The sequence below is a fragment of the Emydura macquarii genome, unplaced genomic scaffold (assembly GCF_026122565.2).
Source record: "Emydura macquarii macquarii isolate MOO-44397 ecotype Brisbane River unplaced genomic scaffold, CSIRO-AGI_Emac_v2 contig_3062, whole genome shotgun sequence".
In the NCBI taxonomy this organism is placed as follows: domain Eukaryota; kingdom Metazoa; phylum Chordata; order Testudines; family Chelidae; genus Emydura; species Emydura macquarii.
Window position 1 is genome coordinate 3,581,429 of NW_027133199.1, and position 12,362 is coordinate 3,593,790.

Sequence of the window (12,362 nt, forward strand, 5' to 3'; positions counted from 1 at the left end):
AACCATATTTGGTCTCAGTTTCCTAGTGTGAAACATGATGGAGCTCCTCTAGCTCTCAAACTTTAATTTGCTTGAAGCAGCAGAGGTTCATCTTCAGTTTTTTGAGGCCATCTGCTAGTGCAGTGATCCCCAAACTGTGGGGTGCCCCTGGGGGGCAAAAAGGAACCTTCAGGGAAGAGTATGGCAGAGTCCAGGCCAAGCCCCCTGGGGCGTGGGGAGAGAACGCCGCCCAGCCCCGCACCCGATCCAAATCGCAGCTCTGTTCCTGTCCCCAACCACAGCCCCACTTTCATCCCCAGCTCCCGACTGTGGCTTCCGGGGGTGTGCGGACAGATCACATTAGGGGTAAGGAGGGGCGTGACATAAAAAGATTATGGATCACTGTGCTAGTGCCTCGAAACCCCTCTCTATAATATTCCATTTCCCTCGCTTGATGAGTATGATGTGGAGTACTTTCTGAATTATAAGCAGAATACACTGGAAAGATTATTTAGATGATGAGACAAGATGATCAGGGGAAAAACGAACCACTTAATGTGCCTTGCACCCTACTTTCTTACTCTGAGAGGAGGTGAGTGAACTGATATCTCCAGAGAAATAAACTTACAGGGTTGAGGGATTGTTACAAAAACCACTAGCAGAAAGTGCTGCTCTCAGGTTTGGTAAGGATTCCCCTTCCATGTCTTTTGTTGATGTATCATCTGATATTAAACCTACAATTACCTCCTTAATATACCATGGCTAAGGATAAGATTCAGTCACAGAATTCTAAGACCTCCATGACTTTCTCTGGGGCATGGTTGGAGCAACTGTCAGCCCTGGGGCTGCCAGAGCAGCGGCTGCCCAAGGCTGCTGAACAGCTGATAGGCGGCCAGCCCTGCTGCCGATATCAGTAGCCAGCCCCACCCCTGGGCCACCGAAGCAGCAGATCCAGCCAGGTTGGGTTAGCCCCTCGGAGCTGGTGCAGCTGCAAACCCCATCAGTGCTCTGTTTGTCCTCCCTGACCCCACAGGGTATTTTTAGTGAAAGTCAGAGACAGGTCATGGGTTTCCATGAATTTTTATTTTACTTTATTTTACTTTTCCAAAAAATACCTTTGATAGAATCTTAACCTTAACCATGGCAAAATGGCTTCAGACTAGTTGCAACCATACTGGAATTAGAAAATCATAAATATTTTATAATTCTTTGTCTTAGGATATAAGGTTACAAGGATATAACTGAGGACAGGATTTTTCCTGCAGTTAGAATTTAATTCTTATTCAAGCAGTTACAGATTTTATAATAGTTTGGCTCACTTGCGCATAGCTGTATTGACTCTGCAGCGCTAGTATGAGTAAAAAGTATTGAAACTTTTTGTCACTAGAAACAGCAGCTGTGATTCTTGATATTCAAAGGGAGCTGTCTGTTGAATCAGAAGTTGCCTTTTTTGAGACTAAAACCACTTTTAAATGGGTAGGAGGTGGTGTGTGTGGAAGAGGGATTCTACAGTTTAGGAAGAGAGGATCTGATTTGGAATCTTCCAGCCCAGTTAACAGTAATCACTCTTCTTTCCTTTGAAATGCTTCCTCCAGGGCATGAGTCAGCAAAAATACCATTAGCTTAAGTGTTCTACATAATCACTTTGAGATTCAGTGTGTAAGTTTGAGTATTATGAATGAGACCTAAATCTTACTGTATTTTTTAAAATTTCTTTTTCTAACTGTTAAACATCAGTCTACTTCTGTAGTAACTCCCTTTTGGTAGAAGCATTAACAGTGTAAACTAGTCGTTTTGCAATAAGTAATGCTATTGCTTTATATTTCTTTTAAATTAAACCTGTTGAAGCCTTAGCACCCATTAGTTCCTTTAGCTCTTCTCATACCCATGTTGACCTCAGCCAGGTGCCTCACCATGCTTATGAGAAAGTGACTACAATCTCTTTTGCCTAGACTGGGTGCTTGGACAGATTCTGCTTACTTTGGGATTTGGGTTCAGTTTCTTTCTCTGAATAGCAGTAACTCCAGTTAAAGTCATCATGTCCAGTTCTAGTTACCTTAAATAAAAGCTAAGTTCTTTTGTTATTGGAGAGAGAATCACAGTTGGTCTAAAGAAGTACAATGTAAACAGATTTTTCACTACAGAAAAAAAGCTAGCTGGGCTTTAAACATAGTTATATAGAGAATACAGTTATAGTCTCAGTTTTATTTATATATATATATATATATATATATAATAAAATACACACACATAATGAAAAATGTGTATATTAAGTCCTTTGTCTAATCAGCTGATACCAGGCTGGCTCTCCCACAAGATTGCAAAGAAATCGTTGGGTGTTGTTGGATTTTTCCAGGCTTTGAAGTTGTTACTCTGAAGTAGTTAAATTAACACAAAATACATTTAAACATTTTCTGACACTAAAAATGTTCAGATTTAATCTGTCTGTGTGAAAAATTTATTTGTAGCAATAAGAAGGGAAGTGATAGTATATCAAGGTTCTTGTTAGCCTGTTCTGAAATAGTAAGTTATAGAACTGTCTAGAAGCTGAGATGGGGAAAGAAAAGGGTGGAATCATGAATGACTGGAGAGAGGTGTGGCTAATGGTGAAATCAACATCCAGTGACAATTGAGGGAAATAGATGGAATTGTGAACTGTAAGAGGGATTGACTTGCTAATATCTAGGATTTTATGGAAGATGGGTAGGGCATCTGATGTGATCAGCACATATTTTTCCATTTTTTACAGTACTGAATTTATTAGGTGGTGGTTTCTCATTCTAACTGTAGTGCATGTGAAAACTTGTGATCAATACTGCAAATAGATGGTTAGATTTCAGTAATTTCTGAACATTGGGGCATGAATGTTTTCTGTTTCAACATGCCGAATGTTGAAGGAAGTTGTCGAAAACAAGCAATCAAATAGGCTGAAGTAATCAAAACAGATTCTTCCAAATCCAAAGTATAATGTAAGCATTGTCCCATTATGTAAGAAAAAGAAAGTGCTGATTTTAAAAAGTGCAGAATTTTTTTATTCTTAAATATCAAATGCCATTTAATTTATTTGTATTGTGATAGTGCCTACAGAATACAATCAGGCATCAGGGGCCCATTGTAGTAGGCACTGTACAAAAACTAAAAAGATGGTCCCTATCCAAAATAGTAAGCTGTGTATTGAAGTGTTAGAGCAGACTACTGAATTTGACAAGTAAAACTTTCAATGCTGAATGCATCTGTGATGGTAATTTAAGCTCCTGTTGTTGTCTTTCCATCAGTTGCATTTCAGGAGTAGTTAGTTGGTTGGTCTCCAACACCCAAAAAATGGCAAAGATCAATTGGTGATTATGCCATAAAAACAATTGAAAGGAAAAAGGTGTGAACTTGATATGAAAGCTACATTGAACAAAGCTTCTTTGAACAAAATAAACAACTTTAAGAAATGTACCACAAAATAAACAGTTTACAGCAATTATTGATCCACTTAACCCTGGATATATTTCTTCAGACAAACTTAAACTTGCAAGTCCATTGCTACATTTTCTAAATGAGGTAATGGATGAAAATTTAAAAGAATAATCACTTATATTAGTATTAGATTGGGGAAAACAGGAAATAGAAATAATGGCTACCAGCACCAATGTAAGGAAAAATGTGTTCCGACATAATGCTATTGATTCTGTGAGAAGAAAACTGCAGAATATTATGTTCAGGTTGCTGAAGATGGCCTTAAAGAATATAGAGAACAGCATGATTAAAAAAGGTCTGCCATTTGCTCAGGCAAGGAAAATAAAATGGAAAAAGATGAGAACTGCTCAGGGGCAATCGTCTTCAACTTATGGGTGTTAAGCACCTTATTTAAAGTATACTGTGAGGAAAAAAGTAATCCATTTTAGAACTAAAGCACACTGGAAGTTGAGAAATTCCTCTATATTTATTGTGGCTGGTTGAAAAAAGGGTTGATGTCCTAATTTCCTAGTGACACTTGGACTTCTTAGGCATATTGTCTCTACTTTTCATCCATCTGTTTTTGAATTTACACTAGCATGATATTTATTAAACCATAAAATGCCTTTTTATACAACAAACTGCAGAGGTTCCCTGAACATACAAAAGCAATCAAAAGATTTCAGAAAGGTTTAAGAGATCACATGGGCTAACACTAATCTTTCACCCAAAATGGAAATCTGGCTTGACCTGATTTAACAGCAAGAACTGGAATGACATATGCCTAAATTGAAAAACTACTCAGAAGTTATGGAACCATAGACACATAGACTTTAAAGTCAGAAGGGACTATTATGATCATCTAGTCTGACCTCATGCACAACACAGGCCACACACTTTCACCCATCTGCTCCTGTAATAGGCCCCTAACCTATGACTGAGTTACTGAAGTCCTCAAATAATGTTTTAAAGACTTCAAGAACAGAGAATCACCAGAGTATCCACCAGCAAGTGATCCGTGTCCCATGCTTCTGAAGAAGGTGGAAAAAAAACCCAGGGTCTCTGCCAATCCGCCCTGGGGGAAAATTCCCTCCCAATCCCAAATATGGTGATCAGCTAAACCCTGAGCATGTGGGCAAGACTCACTAGTCAGACACCTAAAAGCGTTCTCTGTAGTAACTCAGAGCCCATCCCATCACAGGCCATTGGGCATAACCGTTCCAAACCGTAATAAATAAAAGTGATTCTGAATACAAAGGTTATATATTGTACTAAGAACAGGATGAAGATGGTGCTGGATTGTAATAATCCTGAATTACTTCTTCCAGCAAAAAAATTTGAATATTGAGATTTCTACCCCAATCGATCTTTGTTGTCGTCATTAAAATGCTGAAAATGGATGTAAGTCAAATCAAGACAATTGAATTCAGAATGTTACGGTTTGTTCTCTTTTTTCCTCACTCCTTCACCAAGACCAATCAGTTTAGCAATTAATGAGCATGTTCTTAGCACACTTGGTGCGGTTTTGATTTGAAAATTTGTAGTAGACCAGCTTCTTAAAATAAACGTATATAGCAGGTAAGTATATTGATATCTAAGAGCAGATACAAAAGCTGTGTGCCTAACTAGATGGGAGAGTGGGGACTCAGTTATTATGTTATGTTGCTTTAATATGTAGAATTGCAAACTTTTCATTTTGGATTATGTGTCCATTTGAAGAATAAGTGGGCATAGAAAGTGAGTTGCATAGTATCAATTATTCATTTAATAAAACCTTGATATGTTTTATTTTCCAACTTGGGGGAAACCATGACAGCCCTGTTCTCCCAACCCATCTCGGAAAGTTTGTGTCATGTTTTACCTGTGCAACAGAATTTGATTGTATACAGATTATATCTGAATTTTTGAAGCTCAAAGCTTGTGATACTCTTGCTCTCTCTGAAAATAACTTTTTAGAGGTATTTAGTTTCACTGTATAAAAAAATCAACTGTGGGGTTTTGTTGCTTAGCAACATTCAAGAGTAATTTTAATGTTTATGTTGGTGTGTATGCCTGGGAAGATGCAGTTCTTTCTAAGCAGAGCTCAGAAAAATAACCAGATGCCTACTAGCCAGTTTGAAAATACCTGTGCAGCTACATACTCTGAAATGTAAAGGGAAAAAAATGTACTGTTCGTTGTATATTTTGTGGTGTATCTTTTTTCCTAAATTGTCTTCAGTGATTATTTCCTCCTTTCTTCTTGCAGTATTGTACTTTTCTAATTTATCCCAGTCTGTCCCATACACATTTACCAAGTCTCTACATACATGCAGGCACCCACATCTGTTCTCACATAGGGCTTTGAAGAATGTTCAGAGGATGTATATAATTTATTAGACTCATTCCAAGAATGATGCAAATGCTTGGGGGCTGGGTGGTGTGTCATTGCCCAGGAACAATGCCTGATTGAGAAGCCATCCCAGGTGTTGGGACAGACAAAGATGTTTGGGAGTCCTACCAGGATGATGTTCTTTGACTCTTCTCTGGGACTGCATATTTCATATGGTCTCTGGTTAATAAATCTCTAAAGACACAACTTAACCCCCCACTGGCTACTGGAAAGACATAGAAGTTGTCTGTCTCTCTCCTTACCACGCCAGAGCCTCTTGACTGCTGAATCATAGAGGTTAATCTGCAGTTCTCTGCCTTCCTTAGCCTCTTTTTGGCTCCTCTTTCCCCAGTGAATCCTTCCAGTGCTTGTCTCTGCTATTGCTTGTAGTTTCTCCTTTCAGCAGCAGGGTGATTCTTCTCAGGCCTTCTCTACACTGGAAAAATAAGTCCACCTAACATAGGTCGACTTAAAGCCACCACAGTAATTACTGCAGTGGCTGACGCAACACTACCCTCCTTGGGTCAGTGAAATGCGTCCTCACTAGGAGCACTTCCACCGACCTAAGAGGGTCAGTGTGGGGAACTGAGAGACTGGGCTCCCTGCCAGGAACTCCACATGCTCCTGTGCTCCCAATGGGCTGTCTTCCTGTTCCCCACTGGGAGCCAGTCCCAGCCTTCTCCCCATTCCCAGCTGGGAGCCGTGGGGAGCTGCTAGGGGCTTCAGCCTCCCTGTTTCCAGGGAAGCAGCCTGGGGCTTCTCGCCTTGGGGAGTGGGGTCCAGCTGACTCGACTTCTCATGCTCTTCCTGCTAACCCCCAACTGCTGTGCTGTGAAATTGACAAGGCTGCCCATGGGAGCCGGAGTCCAGCCACCTGCGGCTTCTCCCATCCCGGCTTAAAGATAACTACCGATGTAAGGGAACGTGGTGTCTACATTGATGCTGCATTGCCCTGTCTATGCCGACATAAGCCCTACACCTCTCTTTGAGGTGGTTTTATTATGTCGACATATCACGGGAGTTACATTAGTGGGAGGAGCATTTGAATGTGTATACCGCCAATGTTTTGGCAACAAAAGCTAACTTTTGTCAATAAAACTGTGTAGTGTAGACCAGCCCTGAGTCTCTGCTCACATGGCTCTATAATAGTAGAGTAAACTGATCATACTAGTCACTTTTCAGTGGTCATTCATATTTCTGAATTGGACATGGGATTATATTGATATTTTCCATACAAAAACTACATTAAAATGTTAAGTTTGTAAAGTGAAGCATTTAAGTGGGGGGAAAAGTGTCTATCTTCAATCTTTAAACTTCAGTTTCAGGAGCCATAACATCAGCTAGGAGGGAGGGAGGAAATTGGTCATACTGCCCTGCATTTCTTTCTGTATTATTTGGCATTGTTGTCTTTTTGTCTCACTTACTAGTTTCTTGCCCAGGCTCTTGTCATACTTTCATTTAAATCAGGCATTGTCCTGCCCAAAGCAAAGCAAGAAAAGCTTTTCCCCAATATCTATTCATATGGCTATAAAATTGTATTTTGCCAGAGCATCTAGATAGTCAGAATCTATATTATTCGCCTTGAAGGACATTAGAGGTCTATTCAGCCTCTTGATTTATGCCAGCTAGGTGAATCAGCTCATGCATAGCAGAGGCTGACTACCTGGCAGGTTACCTATGGTCTATGCATGGAGCAGGGGGCGATTCCCAGCTTGACTAGACCTACGTGCACTAGCTCTTACTGAGCGAGTGCACTAAAAATAGTAGTGTAGTGATTGTAGCATGGGCAGTAGCTTGGGGGGAGGGGGTACAGCTAGCCACCTTGAGTAGATACACATGGAGTTTGGCTGGATTTGTACTCATAGGATATGACTACACTGTAATTAGCCCTGTGAGCTGTAGGTATTTGAGGCTAAGGGGCTGTTTAATTGTTGCAGCCTGAGCTATGGGACCCTGCCACATCTCAGTGTCCTAGAGCCTGAGCCTCAGCCTAAGCCCTAATATCTGCACTGCAATTATACAGCCATTTAGCCCGAGCCCCGCAAGCCCAAGTCAGCTGGCACAGGCCAGCTGTAGGTTTTTAGTTGCAGCAAAGACATACCCACATACCCTGAGTGACTAGCCTATGCCAACCCATGCTACTGTGGCTACACTATGATTTTTAGCACTCTGGCTTGATGAGACTTAGTGTGAGTATGTTTCCTTGAACTGAGAATACCCCTCTTCTCCACCCCCCAGTTCCAAGTGTAGACATACCTCATGTGTCAGTGCAGATTCCAGAGCTAATGATTGAGGCTTCAGTTTAAAGAAGTGGGAATTTCAGCTTTGGAAGCTACAAGTGGGAACTGAGAAGGGGTGAAACTTACTGAAAAGGAAGAAAATGAATTTCTGTTTGGTTGTCTTCCTGCCTGAATTTTCATTTATTCAGCTTCCAGTTAGTAAGGCACAACATATACGTTAAATTGACGTTACACTTTGAACAATTACTTTACAGAAAGAATGGGCAGGAATGGGCTTTTCCTTTACAGAATCTGACTTGTCTCACATTTGCAGGCCACTGAGGTCCATTTAACCTTATTCAGGATAACAGTTAACATTTTCTAACTAGAAAGGAATACATAAAAGCATCTGGAAAGGTCCCTGTAGATTACTGACAGGTGAGCATGTCTACTTTTAAGATGCATCCACCAAAACGAAGACGTTTCACCCAGCACAGTTCTTCAAACTTGGCTTAATATTTAATTCTTATGAAGAGCTACAAAAAATCAATGTATATAGCTTCAGTAGTCTTGAAATTATGAAATACTGAGAAAGGGCAAGCCTGGAAAAGTGTGCACTAAACTAGATGGTCATGAGCAGCGAGTCTTTATATACATACGGTATCGATGACACTTTCTGCTATGGATTCTCAGGACATAGTTTTCAAATGTTTGTAAATTTGGTAAATCAAAACTAAACAGTTTTCCACTTCCAACAAAGGCATTAGGGTTCCCATGAGGATTGTCCAGTTAAATTACATACATACATATTGCTCTGTACTTAAACCAAATAAGTGTTTACAGTTTGAAATGAAAGTGTGTGGTGTGTGACCTTTTCTACTCAAAAGTGGCAAAAACCATTTAATGTTAAACAGGTATAAAATATGAGTGGACACTTTTCAGGCACTAATAACAGCTGCAAAAAGGATTTAATCTTTTTGCAAAATTTTACGGTGTGCTTATTTCACAACCTCAAAACCCCTAACAGTTCCTTACCCAGCTGACAAAACATGTAGCTTTCTCCCTGACAATTTCTACAATAGTTATTCATTGACCGTTCAAAAACCTGCACGTAATTGAAAATTTGGATATAATATCCAATAACAAGACTCTTTACAGATTGATTATTCATTTTTATATTTAATTCAATAAAATCCATTTAAAAAAAATTTACCTGAGTTCAAAACAGAATTTCCAGGCTGCCTTATTTACAGAATCTACATCTTGCTTAGTTACCAGAATACCTGTGAACTTGGCTGTAACAAAAGATGTCTTGCCTTAAGTATATTGTATGCTAACTTACATCCAGTTTAAATGTTTGCTTACCTTTTAATTTAAAAGATTAACTTCCTAAATAAGTTCTCTCCCATAACATTGGCACCTTCTCCTTGTAAAAGAAAAGTGGGTAATGTCCCTCAAAGGAAATTTTAATTAGTCCTAACCTGTTATGGTAGAACAATATTTTAAACACTGATCTTTTATCTAATTAATCCATATATTTCATAATGAAGGGAAATTATTTTTGAAAAACACATTAAAAAGAGTATCTGCAAAGGATGGCTACATTTATATTTTAAAACCTAAAAACTTCAACTTGAAATGTGTAACCTGAGTGGAAGTTAGAGCTGGTGATCTGCAGCTTCATCCAACGGCAGTTCATCTATTAAATAAAGGTTGAGATTGGTGAGTTGTGGAAGCCTGCAAAGATTCTGTTATTTGAACCTCTTGGAGCAGAATTTTTGCTGAATGGATTTCCAAATGCACCACATGTTGCTTCTTACAATTCAGCTGGCTAAATAAGTGGAAGTATTGTGCATAACTGGGTTTTAATAGTTTATATTTTTGTTGATTGAGGTCTCATGTGAAATTATTACAATATAGACAGTTGTTTAAAAGGGATGATATATGTTTGTCTTTTTGTTTTGTTTTTGTAATCTAGTTGATGGTTTTTGGAATCTTTTTGTGCCTGGATGCTTTTCTCTATGTGTTCACCCTGCTTCCTTTGCGAGTTTGTCTGGCATTGTTCCGGTTCATCACTTTGCCCTGCTATGGCTTACGGTAAGTTTTTGTTTTGCTTTTGTCTAAAAAAAGAAAATACTATCTTCAAAGAATAACATTTTAATTACTGGGTTAATTTTTTGTAATTAGCCTATTTAATTTTATGGCCTTCAGGCTTAAACTCATTGGTTATGGATTCCAGTATTGTGAACAGAAGGTCTCACTTAAACCAACCAAAACAGAAGAAAAGTAAACTAAGTCTTCATAACTAAGTAACCCCTTTGGTTCAACCACATGTGGTCCGTAACATCATGCAGCCACATTTTTTTTAAAAGGGTTGAATTAAATAGCACTTTTGATTCAGTTCTTGTTGATGGACACCTTGACCTGTTTTGGTTTTGTGTTGAAATAGTACTTAGGAGAAAATTACTTTGTTGTGAACTAAAAGGTAACCCTTTTTCAAAAGTTACCCATGTAGAAAGCATTATTTTACTTGAATAAGGAAGTAAATGCTGGGTGGCATGGGCACCTGCTAAAATTATTTAAGGAACCCGACTGATTTGAGGGATTGGTAATGAGTATAGAGACTTTCACTCCTAGATGAGAAGTTCAGATTGTTAATGCATAAAAGTTTTTACCAGTTGATAGTGTTCTTCTTTTGCCACTCTGGCTGAGAGAACACAGATTGAATGGATGCAGGCCTGTCAAGAGAGATTTGGAACCCTGGTACACTGGCCCTGTTTGCTAGGGCCCCTCCCTCTCACATTTCACTTTGTTTACACAGATGTTAGATGTTTTGCAGGTGCCCACTGAACTTGGGGCCCTAATACAATTGTCCCCCATTCCCCTGCCACCGCCAACCCTGAATGTATGCATAGATTAAATTAATTTAATCCTGAAAAGGGGGGTATCTCCAGTTAGACTTTATACAACCCCTTGAGTTTATTATACTTGAGAGGTTGCAGTACTGGTGCTTATGCCTTAATATTTCTTGAAATAAATAGAATATTGTGAGGGTGTGATCTGCACTTTCATAAGCACTATGTTGACCTTATCATAAAAAGGCAGCTTGCATTTGTAATATATATACATAATGTTTTGTTGGTGATGTGTTTGAAATGTTTTACTTTAGAACATATCTTTTTAACATAGAGAAAAACTAGTGTGATTACATGACAAAGCCCACCATAGCTTTTAAAATTTCTTCCTGTTTTGAATTGTGAAATCTGTGTGCACACATTTGGGAAATGTTTAAAACTATTAAAATGGACACTAGATGGCAGCCTTCCACATATTTTATCTTGCTGTTTAATTAGATTAATTTTTCATAATGCAAAACAAAGATTTCCTTACCATATACATCTGTAGTATATTACAGTATACAGTTAATCAGTTTTAACTAGTTTCTTTACCAATTAAACAACATCTGCACAAATTCTTACAAGAGGAGATGTAATCACCAAAATATTAAAATGAAAATGGCACTGTGGGGATTTATTCTCTCAATTACTTCCATTCTTTTTACATAGTTTACAAGAAAAATGTTTTTTCCCTTGCTGCCAGCCTTGCAAAGCCAGCCTGGGATCAGAAAAACAAGCCTCTCCTGCTGGAGCATAATCATCTGTAATAAATATTTTATAGACTAAATGTTGGTTTTTAGATGCACCTTGGCAACCCCATTGTCTTCAGTCAGGTTTTACAGGTGCAGCCAAGGGCCAGTAATTTAACTTTTGTTGTTGTTTGAGCCAAAATCCAACTCATTCTACTATTTTGGCTATATAGTGCTAACAGAAATAAATAGTTGTAAAAACTTTGCTAATGTCAGCAGCTGTGATTTTCAGTATACCTAAGGAGCAGAAACTTGAATAAAACAACTTTCTTAATGAAATCATTTTTCAAAACAACTTTATTCAAAACACACTTTTTCAAATACATTTAGGTAGGTAGACTCTTCATTAGAGTAGGATTGATTACTCAAAAGTTATCTTATTCATAGATGTTTTAAATGTGATGACTTTATATAATGTTCACACTTAATTCATGTTTACAATACACTGTAACTTTGTTTAGCATGATACCATGATACTGTTCCTAGACATGCTAGAAGTTCTCCATTTTACTTACTTTTATTATTTAATAACCATTGATTTGATTTGGTATAGCAAAAAATAAGTTTTGAGCTTTGATTCCCAAAATTATGAATATACATTTATGTATAACTAAATATCATATCAGTAGATACTGAAGTTATTGACAAAGCAAATTGCTGGTTATCTTTAATTTGCTCTTCCTCACACAGTTCAAGTAGGTGTTCT

General features: G+C 38.3%; 1 protein-coding gene across 4 annotated transcripts in view; it reads left to right on the forward strand.

The window, feature by feature from the left end:
* TAPT1 (transmembrane anterior posterior transformation 1) overlaps positions 1–12,362 on the forward strand; it is a 90,836-nt gene that overhangs the window by 21,010 nt on the left and 57,464 nt on the right. For all 4 annotated transcript variants that reach the window (XM_067530352.1, XM_067530353.1, XM_067530354.1 and 1 more), the window contains exon 3: positions 9,989–10,107. In XM_067530352.1, the coding sequence (XP_067386453.1) occupies positions 9,989–10,107 (119 nt within the window). The remainder of the gene's footprint in view (positions 1–9,988; positions 10,108–12,362) is intronic.